Here is a 26271-nt window from a genome sequence, read left to right on the forward strand (position 1 = left end):
AAATAAAATAGTGTTTTCCTCATTACAGAGAACATGCCCCATCGTCCACGCCCCTCGTTCTATATTGCTTTAATTCCTGGTGAAATCGATCTCAGATGATGCCCAAATGTATTTTCTCCCCTCGAAACCATTAACAACGTTCTTTCGAACGATGCCTCGATGGAGCCATGCCAAAAAGTGTGCACATAAAAAGTAATTAAGCAATTTTAACTCGTTTTGACATTTCCAAAAATATGTCAACGAGCTTGAGAGTGTGCGAAAAGTGTAAAACCAAAAAAGAAACCAAAAAAAAGCAGCCAAAGAAATGGCAAACCGATGCCGATGGCGATGGCATTTGCCTGGTTTCTAGCCGGGACCTCTTCGGCCCCAAAAATATATAAAATCTGTTGCCAGAAAGCCGAAGATGTTGCCACTTCGTAAATGTGCTAGAATGTGTGTGTGTATGTGCGGGTTTGGATGTTATTTCTGTGCCGATGGCAACGGGAGCCGGTGGAGAGCCATCTAGCCAACAGTTCGACGATCGGGCGGCCTTCCGTGTGCCGTGCCATGCCGTGCCGTGCCATATAGCCAGTTCTAAGTATAGACAGGGCCAATGCGCCTGCGCCGTGGATCGGCCAGATCGGCAGCATCGGGGCAAGTATTTTGGGCAGCAAATATGCCGATCTCTAGCTATGTACCGATATAGCCCAGCCATACGAAAGTGTACATAACCGTACATACATATATGTACAACGGCAAGACAAGAAGACGAGACAAAGCTATAAATATGTACATAATACTTTTACATATACGAAATGATAGTTGCTCGGAGGCGATCCCGAGGCGCGAGTTCTCAATCCGATCCGATCCGATCTCCAATACAGCCAACAAAATATAAAACACACTAAAAGGCTGTACAGAAATAAAAATAATAAAAAAAGAAATATATTAAGAGGAGGAGGAAGAAAAACGAAGCGTCGGCGGGCTGCTCGCAGCGCCAAGAATTAATTTGAGAATATTTTTTGCATCCTTTAGTGCATTACCGATTCTGTTGTCGACCCGTTCAGATCGGCACTTGTCCGGCCCATTCCTGCCGAAAATCATTTCACAAAAATTGAACACGCGGTGTGCTACCAAAAAAAAAAGGAAAAACTCCTGGAATTTTACTAAAAAAAAACTAAAAATCGCTTGATAAAATTCCATACAAATTTTGTGCTGTGAATCCTGTCCAAAATATTTGAGTTAAAAAGGCTCCATTTAACTATCAAAAAACAAGAAATACAAAAAGAAGAAACGAAATCTAGTAGTTTCTTTGAGTTGGTGTGAACTTTGCAGGGCAGGCTGACGGCTTTTGCTATTTATGGAGAACATCGACAAAAAGCTATAAATATCACCCATTCGATGCGAACCGAACAGAACCCAGCAGCACCGAACAGAAGATTCAGCATCGCTCCCCGGCCAACGAGTGAGTGAGTGTGTCTGTGTGCGTGTGCCTGTGTGCGTGTGAGTATCGGTGTGAGTGGGCTTGGCGGGCGATGAATAATACTCACTTGCTCATCGTTATTTTCGTGTGGCGGTTATATCTTTACAATACATAGGCCTCTCCATGTATATATTTACATAAGTATGTAATACATATGTACATATGCATGTGTGTATGTGTGTATGTATGTGGAGGCAGAGTCATCTGACGAGTGAAAGTTTTTTTCATATTTTTTCTTGTTCTGTCATAATTTCAAGCTCTTAAGATTTAATCGGAAAAGAAGACTATATTTTTAGATGTTTCATAACTTGGGTCTTGAGAAAATAATAAGGAATATTATAGGGGGTTTTTTCTTGAGTTATATAAGAAGCGGAAAACATTTCAGTTCACACTAAAAAACTAAAGGAAAATAATAAATTTTTCATTTTAAATTTTTGTAAAAATTTTTGATAATTTTTCTTCAGATTTTAGCATACAAATTTCGTTTATGATCGAATAAGAATGTGGGGACTTCCGGCCATAAATCGTTTTTCGTTGCATAAAAAGATATGAAGATTGAACCAATAGGGATATCAATTTGAAGGATAATATGAAAACTTCTAGGTGCAAAAATTTAAGAAAATATATTGTATTTTATTGAAGTCCTTGTGTGCTTTAGGCAGTCATTGCTTCTTCACATTATCCATTGATGGAGGTAATTTTTCCATTTTGTTAGCCAGACCTACTAGTATTTCTGGTCCTGGTATCCCTAGTATTCCTGGTATCCAGACCAGACCTTTATCAGAGTATCAACATTAACGATCGCACCAACAGCTCGTTAATTAATTTCAATTAAAGTATGTAACATTAATGGTTTTAATAGCATTTAAATAATAAGTTACACGACACGGGCAGAGCAGCACATGCGCCTCGAACTCATCGAGCCCATCGAGCCCATCGAAGCCATCGGAAAAGTATTATAATTTAATAAAAGTGCACAAAAATGTGCGACCAGTGCATTAAAATCGAGCATTAAATGCAGCAAATGGCTAATTAAAATTCACGATTGCTGAGGCCATTCGGCCTGACACGCTGACAATTTTCATTACAATTCGATTAAGTTTCCCGGCCGCGAACTGTTAATGCTAATTGCAGCAGATATTCCAGCCGATGCTCGTTTAAATAATGCGCCTTTTTATTTGAGCCCTTGCCCACAATCCGCTTTAATGGGACAAAAGAAAATATCGTTCAATCTGTTTGCCTCAAAGCGCATTAGATATGATAGACCTTTGGCAAATGTTTGTTGTAAAAACACACTCTCAGCCACATGGACAGACTCGTCTCTGGTACACTTAAGGCGGCCTGGGAAACGCCTGCAAGCTGCAGATTGCTTCCATGTGCCACCGCATCCTGCCCCTCGGCTCGGTTCAGCGCCGCGTGGGTATTGCCAGCAGTTGTTGTTGCTGTTGTTGTTTCTCTGCTTCAAGTAGGTAAAAAGAGGGAGAGAGAAGAACGGTACTTGGAACATATGTGCGCCCCAGCTCCGGGCTTGACCTGACCCCGGGTCGACGGCGCTGCCTTCATGTGTGGGTCTCCCGATTTAATTTTAGGCACCTATATAAACGCATGTTTACACTGCGCCAAGAACACAGTCGCCGTCATCAGTTCGCGCCGTCAACTTCTTCGATCAGTAGTTCTGAAGTTCTCTCCGGGTTCTCTCGATTGTGTATCGAACTGTTTACGGGTTGTGTCTCTCTCCCGGCCTTCTTGAGAGTCTTCTCGCCCTGGTTTACTTTCATTTCAAGCCTTTGACTCCTTTACGGTTCTCCAAATCGAAATTGCATTTGCAAGCGCGGATTTTGTATACTTTTCGTGTGGCGTGGAATGTGACCAAACCAAAGTAACAATCAAGCAACAAAAAACTGAAGAAAAAAATCGTTTAAGCGCCAAAGCCAAAGGAACACACAAACATTGAGGCAGGGGATCATCATGGGGGAGGGGCTAGGGGCAGGATGGTGGTTCGTGGCGGTGCTGGTGGTGCTGTTGGTGGAGCTGTCCCAAGCCGGCCATGTGGCGCAAAATATGCGCATAAAAAAAGTCAAACAAAAAAGGCGCAATTTTATTACGGCCACACGAAAAACAACAACAAAACACAACAAAAAAACAAAAAAACACACACTCACACAAAAATACTGGAAAAAAACAAAAGCAGCAAAAAGTTTATGAATTTTTTGTGCAGGCGTGTGAAAGATGCAAAACAAAAGTTACAAAAAAAAAACCGAAACTGATACCACGGATACGGAAAGTACGAGTTGTATCTGAGGGTGGACTCTGTGTGGGAGACTGGAGAGTGGAGAGTGGAGACTGGGGCCCCAGTCACATATAAACACACTTCAGTGCGCTTAAAAATTGCTTTATTGCAGTTGGACTATAAAAACGCACGGCAGCAGGCAGCAGGCAGCGGCAGGCAGCGGCACACCTCACAACACAAAAAATGAAAAGTATGGGGGAATAAAAATGAAAACTCTTCAACGAAAAACAGGAAAAATTTGCATGCCACAAAAATAAGCATAAGGATTTGCTTCTCACAAAGTAACAACACAGTCCCAGGGCCGAGGAAGAAAAGGAAACCCCACAGGGACGGGCCAGAAAAATGGTAGACAAAAAGTGGTAACAGAACGGAAGAGAGAATGCAGCCACAAAAGAGTGTGCCCAATGGTTTTGCAGTTGGTAAGTCGTTTTGTCGGTTTTTGTGGCCAGCAATTACCTTCAGTCGTTGTCATTACTGGCAATTGCTTTATGGTTTTGCTCGTTCCCGAAAAAACATTAAAACATCAGCGGGTAAGTAAAGCCATTCAGATAAAGTGAGTGAGTCCCCCCCCCCAGGAGAGGGCTAATAAAAGTCAAAGAGGAAATCAGAAGGCCTTTGAGAGTTCCATGCTTCCTTGCATTCAATAGTATAACATAAAGCATATGGAATGTAAAGAAGTATGGAGCGAAATCTGGCAAGACAGCGTCTAGAGTGAAGTGGAAAAACTGAGTGAAAACATAGCTTTAAAACACACACTAAACATGCCACGCTAATCCCACGTAATGCCGCCCCAAAAACATCAGAGCGTACACATTATTTAATATCTGTGAAACATAAAACCATCAAAATGAAATAATGATAATATAAACAAGAAGTAAACGCTGGTTTGTGGTGTCGAAACACTAGATACCCTACAGGGGTAAGGGTTTCCAAGGTATAGTTATATGATATGGGGTTATGATCATGTCCTTCCCCCAAACTTGAGTGCTCTGTGGAAAAACGGTAACTCCTGTGCTCGAATCGAGGGATTTTACGCGAAAATATGAAACACAATTTATATACTTTGCTGCTCGTTCGGCAGTGAGTCATGTTAAAAATAGCCAGCAAACATTTCAAATATTTCTGAAAAATATTCTCCTATATGTATGGATTTTTCGAGCACACACACACACACGCAATGGTATCACATTTCACTGTGTGTGTGTCGGTCCATTCGGATCGTATCGGATCGGTTAAAAATAAATTCGTGTCCGACGCACATATGGGATAAAATGTTGTTGTTTAGTTAAACGGCGGCTATATGTAATACATAGAACGCGAGTGCGGGTGCGGGGGCGGGGGCGGGTGCGGGGGCGGGTCTTAGCCCCCGGCTAGAGCCAGTTTGAATTGCAGTTAAGCACCGGGCTGCACGGTAAGCCCTCCCGGAACATGTGCGCCAAAGTGGATTTACCAACTTGAAATTATCGCCGTGCTGGCCCGGCCCGGCCCCAGCCCCAGCCCCTGCCCCTGCCCCAGTCCCTGCCCCTGCACGGTGGTAGCATGTGGCGCCATCCAGCGGTGGATGGCTGCATCGGTGGCTATAACTTAATGCAATTAATATGCAAAATCGTGACACACCGAGCCCCACTCCAGTGCTCCACCTACGACCATTCCTTTGCCGACGACGACGACGACGATGACGATGACGACGTGCGCAGCATGTGCAGAACGATGCACTGAGTCGGGCTCCAGCCAGCATGTGGCAGCCACATCTCGTTGCCCCCAGCACAGTTTCTTCTTCTACACTGTCCATCCCCAGCCCCATCCCCATCCCCCCCCTCTCTCATCAGAGTCTGCCACTAGAGCGCATTAAAAGTAAAAGCACAGCGAGGAAGGCAAAGGCAAAGGCAAAGTGCGCTAAATTGATGAGCGTCACGTGCGTTTTGCTCACTTTGTGCCACGCCTGCCCCGCCCCCGCACCCGCCCCACAGTGTCATACGAGATGTGTGGACGTGGCAGGCAGTCAGTGATGGCACAGAACTAATGAATCGGTAGAAACCTCCAAAGAACCTGGCTAGATGGCTGGTTTTGATGAATATTTAAGGGGTTTAAATTATTAAAAATTAAATTGGAACTATATTTAAACAAAACTAAAACGATATAGGGTATATTCTTGGGTCTTTTATAAGGAGGAATCCTTTTTAATCCACTTCCTTTTCTTGTACAATCGATGCATAATTTTCCTTTCTAGCCCCATAATTTTGGACATCACTGTTGGCCCTTGCCTTGCATCTCATCTCATCGGCTGCGCTGCTCTGCTCTGGTCTGGTCCTGCCACCGAGGCTTCGGTAGAAGGACCTGCTGCTGTGTCTGGTTGTGCAGCTCCTCCTCCACTCATATAATATTTGTTGTTGCCCTGCCAAGTCGTAAAAGTAAACAGAGCATGTGGTGTACTCCACGGTGTTGTGCGAGTATATGCCATAAAGCGCTTAATTTTTTGTTGCCTGTTCGTGGGCGCCACTCCCGAAAGGTGAGAAATATGACGCCCCGGCTCCAAATTGGAGTTGGACCCCTTCGCTATTTGCACTTTACACAGAATACGGAATGTATACGGAAGATACACCCGTAAAATATATACGAATTTATTCGAAAGAGTTCGAAATTTCCCCCCAAGAACAAAAGAGAGTGAAAGCAGCCACAAATTGACCCAAATTTTGGGCAGTGACACGCCCACTTGCTGGCCAAGACATTACGTATTTTGATGGGCGGCCACAAAATGGCAAATTAGTTTCAATTAAATAATGTTGTCGCAATTTAGACGGGGGCCCTCAGCCCTCAGCCCCCAGTCTCCTGCTGGCTCTCCCTCCACGTCTTTACCCCGTCAATGGAGCCCTCTCTTTCCATCTGTGTATCACTCTCTCTCTCTCTGTGGCAAATGTGTGCACGACAGTTCATGCATAACGCAAATGCTGAAAGCGCCGCAAGGAGTCGGTCTATCGACATGGCCGGCATCCTCGACGGCATCAGGGTCCCAGCATGTCCACGCAATAACGATTGTGGAGCATAATGCCCATAATGTCCTCATAATTACTGAACACACACACACACAGGCCAGGCCAGGCCAGACCAGACCAGACCAGGCCAGGCCCTCAGCACCCTCGATGGCCTCTCGGGGAGCAGGCCAGAGCTGTCCTGTCCCATCCCATCCCATCCCGTCCTGTCGTGAACGTGTTGACAGAGCTGGAGTCAACGCTGCTGGTCTGCAATTTGCATTTAATGTACGCATTGTTTTATTAATTTTGAGTGTTCTCATTAAAACACACACAACATTTATGAAATTAATATTTGTGCTGCTCCAACACCACAATCGAGTGGAGCTGCCACCTGCTGGGCCAAGCAAGTAATTAAGGAAAAAATGGAATAGTCTTACACATAAATTTAAATGTAATTTAAATAAGATTTTAAATTGGAAATTTAGAAAAATACAGTTATTTGTGGAGTGTATTGAATGCCATAATCTTAGATCTATCTTTCAAAAGAAATATCTCTCTCTCTCCCAGCGGGGCCTAGCATGTACTCTCACCCTGTCTCTCTCTCTCTCCTCCCCCTGTAACTCCACTGATAAATGTTAGAAAAAGCTTTGTACATTACAAAAGAGAGCACCATCCCTCCCTTCCATCAACACCCCCAAAAATCTGTTCCAAATCGTAACACTATATCATATATGTGTCATCGTACTACCCGTGAATGGTATAACCACAGCTTTGTATTATATTTTATGCAACAACTGTCTCGGTCGGCGGGCTACTTTTGCATATTTGAATATTTCTATTACAGAAATCATTTATGCCAAAAATGTTCATGCATAAATTAAGAGATATATGCAGATGAAATTTAGCACGCCAATACCGCAAAAGGGTGCCGGGTGACGGGTGAGGGGAGAGTACACAAAAAAAAAAAAAATAGAATTAATATTTATTACGCACATTTTGGTTGATTTGGTTTTGCACTTGGTTGCACTTTGCCCACCAAAAACTAAACATGTCCCCCCCTGGACATGGTCCCTTGCACACGAACATTGATATGAATATGAATATGAATATAAACACAGACAGGGACATTGACAGGAGCAGGACCCTCGACATGAACATGAATAAATATTTAGTTGGGACAAATAGCTGCAGCGACAAAAATGCTCGACAAATATTACATGCAAATAAGTTGCACTCAAATATATTTATTTGTTTTAATTTATTTACTCAATACTCAATGTCGGGCCAGTCACCACTGCTGTAGTCTCTGTTGCCTTTTTATACCCGGTATTCGGGGGTGCATAAGGGGTATGTTGCACTCGTGGAAGGGTAGGAATTTTGTGGTTTTTTATGGACCATTCCAGCAAGCATTTCAAGCCCCATCTATTAATCTATAGCCTGTAGATCTTAAAGAACTATAGGAATATATTAGATTCTGTATAAATCCCTAGCGAATCGGTTCTTCTCCCTGTAGAATCTCTATCTCTTAATATAGATCCCCTTGATATCCCAGGTATCCCATTTCCGACTCTTGCAGCTGCAGCCAACCCCCCTGTTGCCCCCCCCCGTTTCTCCCCTGTAAATTTAGTGGCTTTGTAATTTGCATAAATCAATTCGAAATTATCCACGGCGGCCTGCTATCACATTTCTAATTATGTGGATGGCATTTTTAGTTTGTTTAATTTATGTAAATTGTCGCCGGTGCAATGCAACCCGAACAACATTCTCTGATTAATTGTTTGTGGTGGGTTAATTATTTTTTATACAACAGAAACAAAAAAGAAAATATTGCTAGCCAGGAGGAAACATGGCCAAACACGCACTGCGGCAGTAATTTCCTTTCGTTGTTCAAGTGGCAATTTAATTAAGCCATTTAAAAGCTCTAAATATTAGCAATTAATATTAATGCAGCCGCATAAACGCCTGCGACAGTTTACACGATTTAATTATAGATTATGTCCCGCTATTAAATTATTTAGCCAAGTGGTTGAAAGGCCCTAGCAGCGGCGATGATTAACAGAGTCAAGGCATATCGAATTTATGGTAGATTTAAATGGTTTTTGCATTAAAATATTACCTTTTCTGTGGGCATATGTGTGCAACAGGCACTGAAAATAGGGGGACTCCAGTGACCATTGAATGTCTGGCTCAGAGGCACAAACAGAAGGTAGTCGGTAGCAGGGCAATTAATCAACCAAAAGGAATATATATTTTTATATATTTTTTTATCTTAAAACTAGGATTAAACTTTTCTTTTGAAAGCGTTTCATTCAAATAAAAATTGAGAGAAAAATTGTCAGCTTAATTTTCATTGCATTTCAAGGAAAAAAAATTTTCTCGTTTCACAAACGTTTTTCAATCGGCTTTCAGGGGCTTTGAGGCGATTGGATGTCGTTTGCTCGTTTGCAGAATCGCCTTAGTCCCACATTTCTAGTTTATTATGCCAATTAAAAGGACTCTGATGCTAATGAGATTTGTGCAGAACAAGGCGATATTGTGCAATGATTGCGCAGCGCACAGTTCCCCTTAATTGGACTCATCTTTTAATTGCCATATTAAGCACGCTCGATAAGTATACGCAGTGTGGCCGGCGCACACACGTACTCCCACACGAATGCCCAGACAATGGCAAGCAATTATGCATGAAGACGGTATTTAGTTGAAATTGATTGCACACCCAAAAGGAGGACACTAGCGGGTTGTATATCGAGGAGAAATGCTAACCCCAAAACATGCGACATGCCTCTCCAAAGCCAGCCAGGTGTGGAAATGTCTGTGAGTGAGTCTTTGTCTCGGTGAGTATCTGTGTGTATCTGTGTGTGGTGCATTAGTATATCCGTGAGTGTGCACTCAATTAAGCATCTTGCATGTCGCACAAATATTGCAGCCTAGACACAATTTTCATCCTGCACTCGACACCCGTTGGCCGCGTTAATTGATAAACTTCGTTCGAGAAACTTTTCGTTTGACATTAGACATTTCAGGAGAATTTTCAAAAGTTCCAAACACAAATGGCAAAAGTGTTTTGCAAATAGAGAGATGTTTGTACAAAAGCCGGAATTGCTGAGAAATTTTAAGGGAAAAGCTCCTAAAAATACATCTAAATGAAGTGAAAATTCCACCAGAACTCTCTACCACACAAAGGAGCTTCAAACACAAAACGTATCCTTGGTGGCAGTGCTAAAAAATCTCCATGTGTTGTAGCAAAACCCTTGACCATCCCTCGCTCCTTTTGCAGCTAATGAAGCTCTTTTTTCTGCATTTCTGCACCCCTTCAAAGAGTATACAAAATTTCTATACAAAACCCACACAAAATGCCACACAACAGTTCATAATACTCTCTCCTCTAATAATTTCAATCAGAAACTTCAGCTTCATTTATTTGTAGCCATGTTTGCTTCAGCAAATTTCGCCTTTCAACTCAATTTCGACATAAATCGAAATCGATAACGAAGCAAATGCTTGACCCAAAAAGTGTTCCCTGAGAAATTGCATTTATTAATGCAAAATAGGAAATTTCTGCTCAGCTGGCCAAATGGCTTTGCCTCGATGGTCAGAGAGGGGGCCACATGTGTGCGTAGGTCTCGGCTTTGGACCAGATTGAGGGTCCGGCAAAGCAATATCCTTCAACAGCTCCATTTATTACGATATTTATGTGAGGGCGTAAATCAAGAACACCAATGGAATGGAATTAATAAATGAGTCTACACGTTTCGGCAGAAGCAGCAGCAGTCGCCTGAGCCACTGATGAAAGTTTTGGCTTATCCCGTGATTTTCGTTGTTCCAACTAAGCCAGAATGCTCTTAAAGGACCTGCATTACCACTTTTAAGTAATAATATTTTAAGGAAAGGTTCTTGAATCTTGTTTCGCGTTGATATTTGATGGGTTTCGACTTTCTTTTCAGAATTTTCATGGTGTTTCTCTTATTTATGGCAGATATATTTCGCTTTGGTGGGCTTTGTGTGGATAAAGGATTCTGCTTCATCTATATACAATTCGTGTTAAATTCGTATAGAAAAGGTTTTCAGATCTACTCAATAATTCAGCCATGAATTTAATTTGAAAAATAATAGAAAAAAAGGTGAATATTATACCGAAACACGTGGCCATAAAATCCAATTACAGAAATGTCGGTGAATGTGCAAGCCGCAACATTGTACCACAGGGAAGGGGAAGGGGCAGAGGCAGAGGCAGAGGCAGAGGAAATTCCTATTTTCAGGGAAAGGATTTTCAATTTACGGAGTTGTGTATCCCTCCCTTTTTCATATTTTATGTTAATTAAACTTGTTGCTGCGGTGTGGCGGCGTCTATGCTGTTGCCTCTGTTTTTGCTGCAACTTGAAACCAATTACGAAGACACCCAGATACACATGTGGCACTCATACCCTGACAGCATGTTATGCTGCTTAATTCCTGCAACTGCCAACTCCTGCCCCGCCCCCACCCCCACTCCCACTCCCACTCGTTACTTCGTTAGTTACGAGTAGTTTTGACGTGGCACAGAGCCGTTGCAGTGGCAGCAGCACGGGGCGCGCTCTCCAAAGCGTGAAATAACTTCCGTTGCAAATTTCATTTTCGTTGCACACACATTTTTTGTATCCACACAAAATGCACAATGCAGACACACGAGATACGAACTGCGAGATGCGAGCTGCGCGATGCGAGTGGGCGTCGGAGTGGGCGTGGGATGGCTGCGCCTCCCATTTCAGTTGGAGACTTTTGGGGCTCTTCTTGGCAGTGAATATGTTTTAATGAGCTTCAAATTATGATGCGGTGGAGCTTGCTGGCGCTTATACCCGTAAGCAGCAAATAATTTTATACATTTTTGTTCATAAATTTAAGCCAATGGAACACTTTCTAACCATCAACATTTGTTGAGACTTACGACTATTTCTTATTCATGCAAAAGTTTAAATATTCTTTAAAGTTCATGTATTTGCAGAGAAATGGGACCAAAATCTAAGGGATATTTTAGTTCGTAAAATTCAAGATATTTTAATTAAGCCTGGAATGTTTTCCACTTCCAATCGGCCACTTTTTCCTTGGCATATGAAGCTGACACTTATTTAAAGAGGAGATATAGATCTATCCTAATCCCCAGATGATAGGCGAATTTCCAATGACAAGACTTGTTGTTCTTTCATTGGATAATCCTCAGCAGAGAACTTTCTTTGCTCTGCCTTGGGTCGCTTCCAATTTCGCTAATTTTAATGCAACAAATTCCTCAGCAAAGCCACAAATGTTAAGGACCTTCTCATAGTTAATACTCCCCAAATTTCAGTGCAACTGTCTTCCACTTTCTCTCTCCCTGTACAACTCCAAGGCCTTTTTACACTTTTCACCGCCTTGGGCCCTCCTAAATGTGTTCGGAAAAGTGTTGAAATGTTGCCCAACTTAAATTAAAATGACTTTGGGAAGTAGCTTTTGCCTTCGTGTACTTCTGCCTTTTACTTCTTTATTTCGTTCCTCTGGTTCCTCTGGTTTCTCGGCTATCTTTTCCCAAATGCCGTGGAAATAAAGTACTGCATATAATTTGAATTTAATACTTTATTGTTGTTCTCCTGTCCTGTCCTGAAGTTTGTAATTATTTTCTTACTTCGCCTGCCACAAGTGTGAAAATCACCACAACTTTTTCGTGTGAAGCCATTTTCCTAGCTTTCTCCAGCATTTTCCAACAGTTTGCTGTTTGTTGATTATGTTACTTTTTCCTGCCTCGGGGACAGTCACAAAAAGTAAGGTCTTTTTTTGCAAGGCTACACGAAGTTTTGCTGTGCAACAGCAGAGGCACCAAGGAAGGGGGGGGGGGGGGGGGGGTATCTTGCACATTAAAAATGTATGGAAAATAATTTAGTAAATATTCGGTCAATAGTTTGCAGAGTCCCTACTTTTTGTTAAGGGTAGGATGCGTAGGGTAATAGTGTTTGAGCCGGATGGTGGCCAGGGCAGAGAAGGAAGTGCCTCAACACTGAATTATATTTATTTGCGATAGGAATGAGGGATCTGCAAGGCTATCTGTTAATATCCTTTCCTGGGCCTTTCTTGGGTCTTTTAAATAAATTGAACGTAATATATGAGCCCAATAGCCCAAACGGCGTCAGAATAGGAGGCCCAGGCCATATAATGATCTTTATGATATACTGTATGATGTAATTAGGGAAACTCCTCTTCAGATCTAAACAGTCCTAGGAAAAGGCTTCTCACGAGTAAAGAAGTGATGAATAAATCTAAAATTTATATACAATTAATTGCAAAAAAGTGGTTCCTTAATCATTGGAGGTAAAAACTGTATTCCACTCGGAAAATTCTGGTAACTCGTACTATTGCAAGATTTTTAAGGAGCATAAAAAACCTACGAGTGTTCGTCGATTCTTTGGTGTCAGAATTGTGCTGCAACTATTATACTTCTTAATTCTACACATATTTTTTTTAATGTATACCAGTTTTTACTTTTCCCATGCATCGTATAACAGTTGAAATGCATTTGGTTTGAGTCTTTGCTAAGCCAACGAAACTTTTCTATTCCACCACCAAAAATCGAAAGATCGGAAATGAGTGGGAAACATCCACCAAAAAATGGGTGGAAAAGGGCCCGCCCAAGAGAGTGGTGCAACGAAAGAGAGCGAGAGAGGGGGAGGGGGAGAGAGAGCGCAAGCAAGAGGTAGCGTGTCGTGATAACAGAAACCGGTTTTATTTTCCAGAATGTTTGTTTTTTGCCTGGGTCGCTGGGTGATTTCTGGTTTTCCAAATTTAGAATGCATCGGCTGATTGGACCGTTCACTTGTCCGTCCCTCTACACAGTTCTCATCAACTCTGTTTATTTATTAAAATTCAAACAAAATCATGGCCACAATGGATGATCATTTCAATAGAGTAATGAGGAAAAATCCCACCATACAAGACGACCTACGTGGCATTTTCAAGAGCTCCTCATGCGACTCTCCCCAGCGGTCAATCACGCTCTCGCAGATACGTGGCAAGTACCCAAAGCAAGGTATACAGACAGAGTGTTTTCTAATTGCATTTTGTTTGTTTTATGTGGCAGCTGCTTACGGCGAGAGAACCGGCAAGGAGTTCCCCATCAAGGGTGGCACGCGCACCCAAATGTGTTTCATTCTGACGGTGCCATATGTCTGCTGTTTCACCAGTCGAATCGGTACTCTTCGATTTTATACAATTGACATAAACCAGGAGAGATAGAAGATATGTACAGGGTATACATGTGTACGCGTACAGGAAAGCATCTAGTCATTGGAGTGCAATAGCAGTAAGGAAATGATAACATACAAAGATATACATATATATTTTTATATAAAGAAATCCGATCTGAACCTTAAAGATTAATAAAGAATATTCTTACCACTACACTCTTTCGAAAAATGCATGTAAAAAAAAACTTAATTTTGGTATAAAATGTAATTAGTATACTACAGTGGACTCTAGATGATTGCAGAAGCTGAGAGCTAAGATAAGAACCATTTCTCTTAGTTACATTATTAATTTCCCCTCCCTAGGAATTCCCGTCAGAATTTCCCTCATCATACACCATGGAATGCAAAAAAAGGGCCAAAATATTATTCTTTTCCATTAATTCCCTAAAGAAACGTTTCAAAAATATGTGAAAATATTGTTTTAGAATACCGAAAAATTGCGTCAGGGCAGGGGCACATCGAAAACTTCCCAATTCAAATTGAAATTCCATTCCAGGGAGTTGTGTGTTATTTTTGTGGCACTGCCGCTGCCAATTGTAATTGGGGGACAACAGCAAATCGGCAAACCTCAATGCAAATAAATGACCGAGTGAGTGACAGCATGTCCGTGCATCAAATCAAATGTATTTGCTCCCGCAGCTTTGCAGACCTACAAAAAGACCCAAAAAAGTAGAACACCAAAGCCAAACAACTAACAACCAACAAACAAAGGGGGGGAGCGGACCAGGCGGACCGAGCAGACCAAATAAACCAAATCCGAACACACCGAATACCGAGGATGGGTCCCGTCACGCAGTCGCAGAATCTCAGATGTCGAGGACCCAAAGCAAAGCATAATGAAACTAAATGCCGAGAGAAGAAAAACCAAAATCCCTCCCCCCCAAAACAAATTCATTACGGAACTACACCTCAGGGGGTGATAATTCGATTCAACGAAACTTTGGTGATTATTTATTGCTTCATGCGGCGACTCGTACTCCAACGCCCACCCCGTGACCCCCCCGTCTGTGTGGGGCAAGTTCGGTTCGGTTGGGCTGCATGTCCCGGGCGCTGTCCCCATGGTGTTTTGCTGTTAGTGTCATAAAATGTTTTGTGGCCCAAAAACTCGGCCCTGGAACTCATTATTTTGTTCATTAACACTTTTTTTTTTTCCTACTTCCAGCTGTTTTTTTTCAACCCCCCCCCCCCCCGCCTTGGTCTTTGCTTGTTTTTACTATTTGTTTTGGTTTTAGATGGTAGGAATGTGTCCTACAGGGTAGTCTAGCTGGGCATAGGCCTTGATAGGGGGTGCCATATATATTTTGGATTTCTTTTCATTAAAGGAAGTACTTTTTTACAAGTATTCCTCACTGATTCTGCATTCTTATCCTTGTATAAATTTATAATAATATTTCTATCCCTTAAACCCCTTCCCAGGGTATCCCTTGGTCCTCACTTGCACTCTTGGCCCTCCCCCACATTTATGTGGCTGTTGTGCTGCCCTCGTCTCATGATATGGATTTCCTCCAGGACCATCAATTAAATTACGCTATCTTTTGTCTGCTTCTGCTTCTGCTTCTGCTCCTGGGAAGGGTCCTGGATGCCATTTTGCATGGCAAATTTTATTTACGTGCCTAAAAATATATATGTACAGTGCGGTACGGTTGTGCGATGCCATAAACCTAAAATGATTTTTGCATAATGTTTGTTTTGTTGTTTTGTTGTGTTTTGTTGTGTTTGGCTTTTAGTTTTCCATGGGCATAAACATTTTTTATGTCTCATTAAGGTTTTGTTTTCGCTTTTTTGGGTCCTGTATGTTCTATTCGGCGGCTTATCGGAGGACAAGTTGAAATGTTGTTAACTTTTACTAGCTGCGGCTTTAATTCATTAGTGGAAATGGTCCGAGGAGGCTGATTTCGTCCTGGTTGCCAGTGGCTTATGGCACTTGGCCGAGTTATAAAATGTTATCGAGGGCGCAGGTTTTTATGTCTCAGGGTCAGATAAATGTGTTTATAGCGAAGTCCGGGCCTGGGTTTTGCTGGCTTTTATCTTGGGGCTGTGGCTGGGGCTGGGGCTGTTTATAACACGCATGCGAAGCGTGGGACGAAGATTTGTCGTGGGATTAGGCGAAACATTAAGAGCGGGTCATTAAGACAGTCCTTATATAGTAGGCAAAGAATTAGAAAGTTGGGCAGAGATACAGGGATAAATGAAGGGGGGAAGTGAGCTCTTAAAGTCTTACAAAATGTTGAGGGGAAAGATACAAATATTCTAGCTAATTTTCAGCATATGAAAACATGTTAAACCTCAAATATGAAAAACTTTACATTCACAGCAAATTTAGCCAGCTGTCAATTGGTGTGGAGTGTTTATGTTCTCCTCGTCCGCCCTCCGCAGGACTCCTTCTCTAATCGCTTCTAATAACGCACAAAATTGAAAAACTTGTCCGATATCATTGGGGACTGCCCGGAGGGGAGACCAGAGACAAACCAAACCGGACCCGACAACTTGCGACAACTTAAAGCACATGCGAGGGGGCCAGTAGCCAGGGCGGGTAGGGGGGGGGTGGAAATCAAGAAAGAAAAGAAATAAGTAACAAGAAGAAAACTGTCATGATATGCCCGTAAACACGGCCAGCTGTAGATGCTCCAAGGGCCAGGACCTCGAGCCACCACTTCCCGGACATGGGAATGGACATGGATTGAACCTTCTTCGGGTGCGGGTGGGGGTGGGGGTGGGGGTGGGGGTGCCAGTGCGGGTGTATTTGCTTTGCACTGTGTCACTTTGGAAATTGTGCAGATTGTCCAGTTACAGGGCGTGTGGCGTGGCATGGCGTCTGTTTGTTTTAATTTCTCTTATCGGCAGGCAGTCCCATGCCCCAGTCCCCAGTCCCCCGCCCCAGTCCCCCGCCCCAGCTCCGTTTCCTTTCGAGTTGAGCTCCTTCCACTCGGACTCCCCAGAGCCATACAATTTTAATTGCACAATGGCAGCTCCTTTTGTTTTCTAGCTGCAATTTTTTAAAATGAATTCATGGCCTGGCTGGGCTCGGCTCGGCGCGGCTTGGGGCTTGGGGCTAGGGTCTGAGGTCTGGCCTGGGTCTGGGCCTGGGTCTGGGCTTGGGTCTGAGGTCTGGCCTGGGTCTGGCGCTCTTTTGTTTGACGTCTCTAAATCCGCAAGGAGTTGGACTGCGTCGACTACTGCTCCTGCCCAGGAAGCCAGCGAGCTATTTAATTGAAAGTTGCTTTGTGACTCCGTCGGGGTAAGCTAATAAAATGTTTAACTTTGATTTAGTTGAGGGATTTCTAAACCGAATGCACTTTAAGGGCACTCCAACGACTGCCCCCCAGCTGGCTGTAAAGATTCATTTTCAAACATTATTCGAGAGGAGAGTTAAATACGAGCTTTGAGATTTCCTTATTATAATTATGACGAAGGCAAATACAAGACTGAAAACTTAAGGAGTGGCATCTCTTCAGCCCTCTAAAAATTTTCCACCAAAGTCCCCCCTCCCTGCAGATAGATTTCCCCACCTTTAGGGGTCCTCCCCAACGGCTGTCAGTGTTCCCACCTATGGGCAATAATAAATTGCTTGTTACACGCAAAAATCCTATGCAATTTTTTAATTATAACTTTTAAGTTCCTGTGAAATCGGGTTGTGTGAGAAGTCAGTGGGCGGTGCGAGTGGGTGGCTGTGCAGACTTTGAGCTGTTCCGGCAGCAGCTCCAATTTGAATTATGAGCAATTAGGTTTGGCCAACCACAAGCAAGCAAAATGGTTTTTGCACGCTGATTAGGGGCTGTGGATGGTGGGGGTGGGGGTGGGGTGGGGGTAGTCGTGGGTCATGTGTCAACAGGAGAGGGTCGGTGCCTCCCGGCGTGGCGGTGGACTGCACTGGATTGCGGTCAGCTGCATTTGTGGGTGGGGGAATGCGTGTGTAATGAGGCTTAATTTGTTAAATTCCATGGCTTATAATTGGCATCGGCCAGACCGCAAGGCAGACCGTACGGGGCATCGGGTGGGGGACGGAGGGGGGACACTGGGAACTGGGGCAAGTGTAAAGTGTAATTATGTGGTCGCTTGGATTTGTTTGCCCGAGTGCTCGAAGAGCTTGTTTGTTGTTTGTTGGCCTGGCCAAAAGCCTTAAGCCGTGTCTAAGCAAAATGCCACAATTTAAGCCACATTGTGCATTGTGCGGGCTCTCGTTGCGTTCGCTTGCCATTTTATGGCATTTTTATGGCCCCGAGAATACAAATAAAACCAAGTGCCATTATTTTTACACCTCGCTGGCACTCGCACACTCGACGCTGCAAAAGCGCCACAAAATGCACACAAAAATTAAGTTTTGCCCCACAAAAAGTAGAAAGAGATGATGAGGGTTAAAGGGCAAGACGGTTATAAGGAATAGTGGATGCTCTTGGAATTAGCCCACAAAAAAAAGCGAAAAATTTAGCAAATTATTTAAGAAATGGGCTATCGAAAATGGTCTAAATAAATGTTTAAAAAATATAATAATTATACGAATTAATACAGATGGAAATAGGGATCTTATCCGGGCTACTATTCATCCTTTTTAGTGCTCTTTAGGTACCTATTATACCTATAGCCTATAGCCTTAAAGGAGTCCAAAGAACCCCCTTTTTTCAGCATTATCCCTGGCAGCCCTGCCTATTGAGAGTGCCTCACAAATACTACTCCTGTGTAACCTCTAAGGTGTTCTAAAACTTTAAAAAATCTCCAAAAAAGAGCGCCTTAGAAGCCCAACAGCGCAGAGCCCTGACCAACTCCTGTTAGATCCTTTGGCGTCTCTCCTCTGCTGCCAATATTAATTATGAATCTAACAACACCAGCCTCTATTCCCCCAGCAAAGCCCCCATAAAATTGCATATACCCCTTACTAAAATTAATTCAGATGCCATCCCTGCCACATGCAACATGGCTAGTGTCATGGTAAAACTTTTTTTGTGTTGCTTACATTTTTTCTCTTTTTTGTTTTTTTTTTATTGCACAACTTTATCCTTTTTCGGGGCGAACGCACATTGCATGCATTTTCCACGGGCGAAACGAAAAAAGGGGAAACTTTTTGAGCCATTGTTTTCTTGTAAATGGCAACCGGAAACGTCGACCGTCGGCAGTCGGCCCTCGGCGGTGGAGAGAACATATCCAAAGCCCGTACCGGGCAGCGACATTTTGGCCATAATCTGGGCTGCCTTTTGTCGGCAGCTGTTTGGCTCGGCGGCAACTTTAAAGCTGCAACTTTTTGGCATTGCCAAACGCAACTTTCCAGCAACTTTTGCCTGACATCGAATGCCTGCTGCTGCTCCTCCACCTAGTGCCTGCCCCTTGCCCCTGGCATTTATTCTGTAATTGTGCGTATTATGCGTGTAATTGGCATTACTATTTCCCGGCCCCCCCAACCCGAAATGAAACTAATGAACTTTCGCACAGGCATTCAGGAAAGGGTCACCAGAGGTCTGGCCAGAGTTGAATAGTTTTGGTGTTTCAAAAGTTGAGTGGAATTTTCATTCTTTTGCTTGCCATGCATCTAATTTTTGTCGTTTTCCCGCCCCCCCCCCTCCCACTCCTGGGTAGATAAATTATTTGTGTCATTAGTCAGTTGTTTGATTGCAAGACCATTTTCGAAATTTAATTCTACTTAACTTTTCTTTTGCCAGAAATTGCTTTATCATTAAAAGTAAATGTGCAACTTTTGCCTGGGGGCCAAAGGCAGTGGAGGGGAGAGTTTCGTTTGCATTTCCTTTGCATTTCAGTGCCAACTCGTTAGCTTTGAGGCAGCTTCGAGGCAGTTCCGAAGAGAACTTGAAAGTTGGGGCTGGCTTTAATAATCCCCAGCATCAACACAACTGGCGGGGGGGGCATGCGGCATGGGGCAGAACTAGAAGCTAAAACAAAAACTTTTCGGCCAAGTTGCAGAGCGCTAAGACCACAAGTAACATTTGTAAAATGCACATTTAAAACTCACAGGACAAAAAGTAAAGCACACACAAACAGCGGCCATACACATACACATACACAGGAAGACCGGCAGCAGGAGCCGAAAAGGATAATAAGAAACGCCTTTGCGTCCCTTTCGTGTGGCTCTGACTCCGGCAGAAGCTGTGAAAACTTTTCAATTTATTGTTAAACTTTTGCACTGAGGCGTACAATTATAAAGTGTCATTTAGTGTCCCCCCCACCCCCCCCATCGAAGGGAGGACGGAGTTGGGTGGACCCGCCTCTGACAAGAAATTATGAAGTGTGTTGGACGCCCAGCGACCACCGACCACCGCTGACACTTGCGGCAGGCCACTTCCGGTGGCAGAGTGAGGACGACATTGTCCTTGTTGTCATCATCATCATCATCGTCAACGACATCGTCGCCGTTGGACATTTTTGACTGCTCCCAGTGCTCCGTTTCCCTCTTCCTTCCAGCTCCATCTCCACCCTCCTCCACGTCATCCTCCACTTGCCACTCAAGTGCAAGCCAGTTTCATGCGGCGCATTCGAGTGCTGTTGTCGCTCCTTGTTGCCGGCAAAGTGTCACAAACACAAATAGAGAAACGGTCTGCCGCACTTGCTCCTCCAGATTTTCGGTCTTCTTGTGATGCTGATTCCTGTTCCTGCTCCTGGCACTGGCACTGGCACTGGCACTGCTTCCTTCTGAATCTGCTCCTGCCGCTGTGTGATTTACAGCGTGCGACTTTTATTTGAAGTGGGACATTCATTTTACGCTAAAGTGAACCTAAATCAACACCAAGGCGCACTCCTCCCCCAGCTCTAGTGTTGGTTCGTACACCCTCATCCTTATCCCCATCCCCTCTCACACACACATACACACACACAGGCAGAGACAGCCCCTCCAAGTTGTCAACTGCTGGAGGTGGTCGCGTAATGTAATTAAGATTGGGCCACCCACCCTCCTCGCTCCCACCCTCCCCGGTAAATCGTGATTGGGGCAGCAGCATCAAATGGATCATAATTTTAGCCTCGGGTCAGATTTACTTTGTTGAGGAAACGAAAACAACAGATTTATGGGAGATAACGCCAATATTTTGGGTATACCCGAAGGAATCATGGGCCAAAATATAATGGTTTCTATCAAGAATTGCAATTAAAAGATATCAATATAATAAAACATAGGTTGTACCACAGAAAGTAAGAAAGAATCTTATAGGCTTTTCAGAACTTTCTTAAAGAATAATTATTTGATGAAATTGGCAACAGAAGAACCAGATATGATTGTGGGATATATGATTGTGTCTCCTACGAGGAAGCTCGGTATAATAATCGGTTAATAATCGTCTTAGGCATCATACAATTCGAGTGTCTATCCAAGAATTAATTTAAACGGATCTAAGGATCTAATGATTAGGAAAATTGTGTAAAAATCTTGTAAAAAAATAAGTTTATAATTTTATTTTATTTTATTTATTTAAATAATTAACAATTATCTTTTAATAATGGTACTTAATTGCAAAAGGAGGAAAGAAGATAAGTTAAAAGTTAGTAAAATTTAGGTGATTATAATTATGGAATGCTATTAGTTTAAGGGATAGTTCAGGGGATACAAAAAAATAGACAAATCTTATAAAAAAAGGATTCATTATCGGAAAAAATGGATTCATTTATCGTTTAAAATGAGTTGCCTTGTAAAAATATTTCCGAAAAAGCTTTTAAAATAGCACTAAACTCAAAAGTTAAATCTGCTCTAGCACCTATAATATATCTGAAACATTTAATAGGTAATTCTGCTACTGATAGGCACTTTTTGTATCTTCTTGTATCTTCCTCGTGGATACCTACTACTCCTACCGGCTCACGCGCCCATCTCTATCCCTTAGGATTGTGCATTTCTAGCGCCTCGCAGTTTGGTATTTTTTGGGCAGATGCCTTTAAATTCCCGACTCGCTGGGCTCCTCTTCTTTGAGTCGCTGGAGGTCGTCTCTTGTGGCGTCGCTTGATTGAAATGCCTGGTAGGCCAGGAGGCAGCCCGCCTCCGAGCGACTCCGAGCCTGCCTGCTGCCTGCCAAGCTGCTCGCCACTTAAGTTGGCTTAATTAGTTTTTGAAAGTTATGCCAACGCCAGCCACGCCCACTTAATGCATTTGGCCTTTATGCGGCTGCTGCACAGCACGGGGAACGGGGTCCGCCTTGGAAGCAAAGGGCAGGCAACCACAACAGAAGCGGATCTGGGCAAGAGTGGCGGCGTTCCGACCAAGTTCCGCTCTCGATACTGGAGAGCACTTGGGTGGGCAAAATTTGTGATCAGAATATTTTGGATCCCACGATTTGTTGTGCTTAACCCTAACCCTATTAAAGGCTCATCTGTTGCCTCTTCTAGGGTATCCCAAATTCGTATTGGAATGGACTGATCCCCCAACTAACTTTGATTATATTTTGTTGTTCCTCAAGCATTTTTCTTGGCCGCACATATTTTCCTTCGCCACTGCAGAGTCTTTTATTTTATTTTTTTGCCATATTTAATTATGGAAATATTTCAGAGGACCAAAATTTACATAAATATTGAGTTGATGCTCTGGGAGTTGGCTTTTTAATGAAGTTTGATTGCTCTGCGGATGCGGCAGGAAAAAAAGACCCAATTGAAGGCTTGAAAGAGAGAGAAAAAAAGGCACTAAAAAAAAAGGGAAACTGATTTGTCAGAGAGCAATTTTGGGTATCGTTTGGGACTATTTTTTGGGTGTGGTGGGCGTGTGTGGCACGCATATGTCAAAGAGGAAGTGAAACCAAAATGCTTTTATGCCCCATGCAGCAACCAGCACAGACATTCATTTCCAATGAGACTCATTTTGCGGTGACACACGACACTCGACTCTGCCCAATTTCCCAGCACCCACAGAATCCAGGCTGATCCTGGTCCCCCCCGAAACCGGACTGGCTTTCCAGCTCTTTTACAGCCGAGCGGTTAGACACAGACACAGACCAGAGAGAGAGAGAGAGCCACCGAGCCGCAACCGCAGCAGGGGAGTGGTTGGGGGGGAGGCAACGAACGAGTGGACTAGAAGGCCAGAAATTAACTTTACTACTGACACCTTGACAATATTTCGAACGACAGCATCTGGCAGACATTAAATAGGCAACCGCAATTTTATACCCAGGATAACCGAGCACCGAGCACCGAGCAACGAGCAACGAGCACTGGGTGCCCCCGAGCACATGACATTTGGCATTGCGTGCCTGGCATAAGCCCGACCCCGTCCCCGACCCCGGCCTGACATCTGCCCCGAAAAAGGCTTTGACTTGATGTTGATTTTGGCAGACAGTGCGCTGAATTTTCAATTTTATTTGCAATTTGTATTTTTTGTGCTGCCTCAGCAGTGGCTGGGAAGATTGCAGCAGCAGCAGCAGGCGGCCAAGTGTCATACATAGGTGTTGACGTGGCAGGCTGGCTGGCAGGCTGGCCTCCACCGCCAGAACGTGCCTATGTCAAATGTGGTTAAGAGATTTAACAAGAACATCTCCCCATGCGCCCCCCAAGACCTCTCTTCCTTCTGGAAACTAATTCGAAATTGAACTGCGGACTCCAGTACGGGCCTGCAATCACGACTTGGACTTAATGCAGATTCGACATCAATTTTCGATGGGAGTTTGTCGAGGGGAAATTGAAAATTGCGGTTCTCCTTCTTACGAAAAGGGTTGCCCCTGAAAGGAGCACATTTTCATAGGGAATATTCATGAAGAGTTCTTTGAGACTAGAAGATCTAAAAGAACCAAGTTTGTTGGGGATTTTCTTTAGGAATTTATGGATCTCATGTTTACCCTTGACTCTTCCAGTGATTTCTGTGGAAAGGAGCATATTTTCATGGGGAATATTCATCAAGAGTTCTTTGAGACTAAAAGATCTAAAAGAACCAAGTTTGTTGGGGATTTTCTTTAGGAATTTATAGATCTCATGTTTGCCCTTGACTCTTCCAGTGATTTCTGTGGGAAGGAGCATATTTTCATGGGGAATATTCATCAAGAGTTCTTTGAGTGTATTTTTTGGGAATTTATGGAACTTATGCTTCCCTTTTACCCTCCCAAGGACTTCTGTGGCTTGTATCTGCAATGTGCCAGTGTCTACAGGGCATCCCTTAGTCGGCATTCACTCAACCCCCTACCATTTGCAGTTTTCCTTCTTCTTTTTTCACTGCACATCAATTTCATGTGCAAACAAATTATGTTATCGGTGATATCAAGTGAAAAATTATCTGCATATTCAGTTTGCCGCTTGGTGCCACCCTTGGATGCATTCGTAAACGTTTTTGAGCGCCAAATGGCTCCGCCGGATGAGGCGGATGCGAGTCATGAATCAATGATGGGGATAGGGGTGGGGGTGGGGATAAGCGACTCAAAGCAGCATCAGCAGCAGAAGCAGCAGGAAATTCTGAGTGGCTGCTCATTCATTATGCCAATGGCAGACGGTTTTGCAGCTTTTACAGCATTATGCAATAAGTTAACTTTTTCCAATATAATCTGCTCGACTGCCAGCAGTTGCCTTCTTTGCTGCCTCTGCTGCCTCTGCTGCCTGTTGCACGACTGCATCAAACGTTGCAGCATATATTTATTTTGGCCAGGCACATGTACTCTTTGTTTTTGGGCCAAAGTCAAAGCTGACTGCATAAATGATTGCCGGCAACGTGGCAGCGTATGTGTAATTTGTCGTTGCTGCTGCCACAGAGGAGGCGCCAGCTGCTCCGACTCTGCCATGGAGATGGAGATGGAGATGGAGAAAACTGCATTAAATGCACATTTGTTACGCAGTTCCCTCTCCATCTCCCTCCCCTTTGCTGTGCAGTGAACACCTGTGCTTGGTCTCTATTTTCGGGTAATCCTTTTGCCGCAATTCACCAAAAAACATTCCTTTCTCGTCTCCGTTTTTGTAAATTGCCAATTTATTTCAATGCCCCTAAACAATTTGTGGCAAATTCCCCTTTTATCGAATGCAGCAGGCGAAAAAGGACTCCACAGAAGAGACAGTTTTACACATGATGGGGCACATCTCTCCAAACAAATTAGAATTGTTCTCATTTGCCTTGAACTTTATTTAATTGCCAGAAATTCTGCTCTAAGGCCAGGTTAATCAATTCCAACTGCAGGCGAGTAGTCCTGCCGGGTCTCTCGAGTTGTGTAATTGATTCTGGGCATACCTCCTCTGGCCAGGAGCTAATCTTGTGGCAGCTCCCAAATTGGATCCGTTTTCAGTGCATTTCCTGTACGCTTTTCAGCTCGTTTCGTGCCCGCGGCCCGAGACAACAGAAAACAATGCATTTCCATTTTGAGACCACACGCTGCCCCCCCCGTAGCCACGGGCTCTCCCCATTATCATGCGGGGGAAAAACGAGAGTCTGTATGAGTCATGTATGCTCGGGCATATCTACATCTACAGGTTAGCCGGGCTATAATGTTCATGCATTAGTCATATCTGACGTACACGTTTCAATGGCTGTGGCTGTGGCTGTGGCAGGGCCCCGCCGCGGGGCACATCTCTGGTTCGTAGCTGGAACAATAACCTGAAAACGCGTTTCTAATTAGGGCACACACACACACTGCACCGGATCCTGGGAGAACAACAAAAGGAGTAAGCGATAAGTGTAGCAAATCCCTTCGTGTCCCTGGGGGCAAAGCACAATTTAAGCGAAGGGTTTCCATCAGCAGGCGAGCACCGAGGGAGCTACAATCTACTGGTTGTTTGGCTCACAGCTAAGCCCCAGTGAATGGCCAAAAATCCGTGAAGATCTAGGCCAAGTTGACAATAATTTAGAGTCGCTAAAACTTTTTCCCCCCCCCATCCAGGCCTGTGCCCGTAATTTTTATTAATTTTACACCATTCGGAGGCTGACAAAGTTTTTATTTCTTTGCTTCTTTTTTATGGTCTTAGCGGCGGCTTACAAGCGCTTGGGCTTGTCCTTCAAGGCGGGGGGTGGACAAGAAATTATAATAAAAAACTTGCAACTTTTTTGTTCATGAAGAAATGTTCTTTTACTTAAACGGAAGTGCCGGGTCGGGGCCATTGTGGATTTCCGTTTTAATTAGTCGCCAGCGGCGGGCAGGGAGCACCGAGCACCACCGGAATCTCAATCTGAATCAGAATCAGAATCTGCATTGCAGACAATGCCTCAGGCCTCAGGCCTTGGGGCACAACGGAGTTCTTGGGAGGCAAGAAACGGAGGCATTGCCATTGCCACTGCCACTGCCACTGCCATAACTGTAAAATGTGCGTTGACAAAAAGTTGGTGGCAGAAGAAGGCAGATTCCGAATCAGGACCTTGGCTTATCCGGTGTCTTTGTCGCCCGGGCTTCATCAGAGCTGCCGCTGCTTGAGGGG

At 43.8% G+C, this 26271-nt stretch overlaps 1 protein-coding gene across 1 annotated transcript; it reads left to right on the forward strand.

Annotated features, from left to right (window-relative positions):
- Positions 1–13501: 13501 nt before the first annotated feature.
- On the forward strand, positions 13502–14127 carry LOC108161479. The gene is made up of 2 exons (XM_017295748.2): positions 13502–13736; positions 13806–14127. Exons 1-2 carry the CDS (start codon positions 13604–13606, stop codon positions 13958–13960), a joined length of 288 nt encoding a protein of 95 aa, XP_017151237.1. The 5' UTR covers positions 13502–13603; the 3' UTR covers positions 13961–14127.
- Positions 14128–26271: the final 12144 nt, after the last annotated feature.

The sequence above is a fragment of the Drosophila miranda genome, chromosome 4 (assembly GCF_003369915.1).
Source record: "Drosophila miranda strain MSH22 chromosome 4, D.miranda_PacBio2.1, whole genome shotgun sequence".
NCBI classification, from domain to species: Eukaryota; Metazoa; Arthropoda; class Insecta; order Diptera; family Drosophilidae; genus Drosophila; species Drosophila miranda.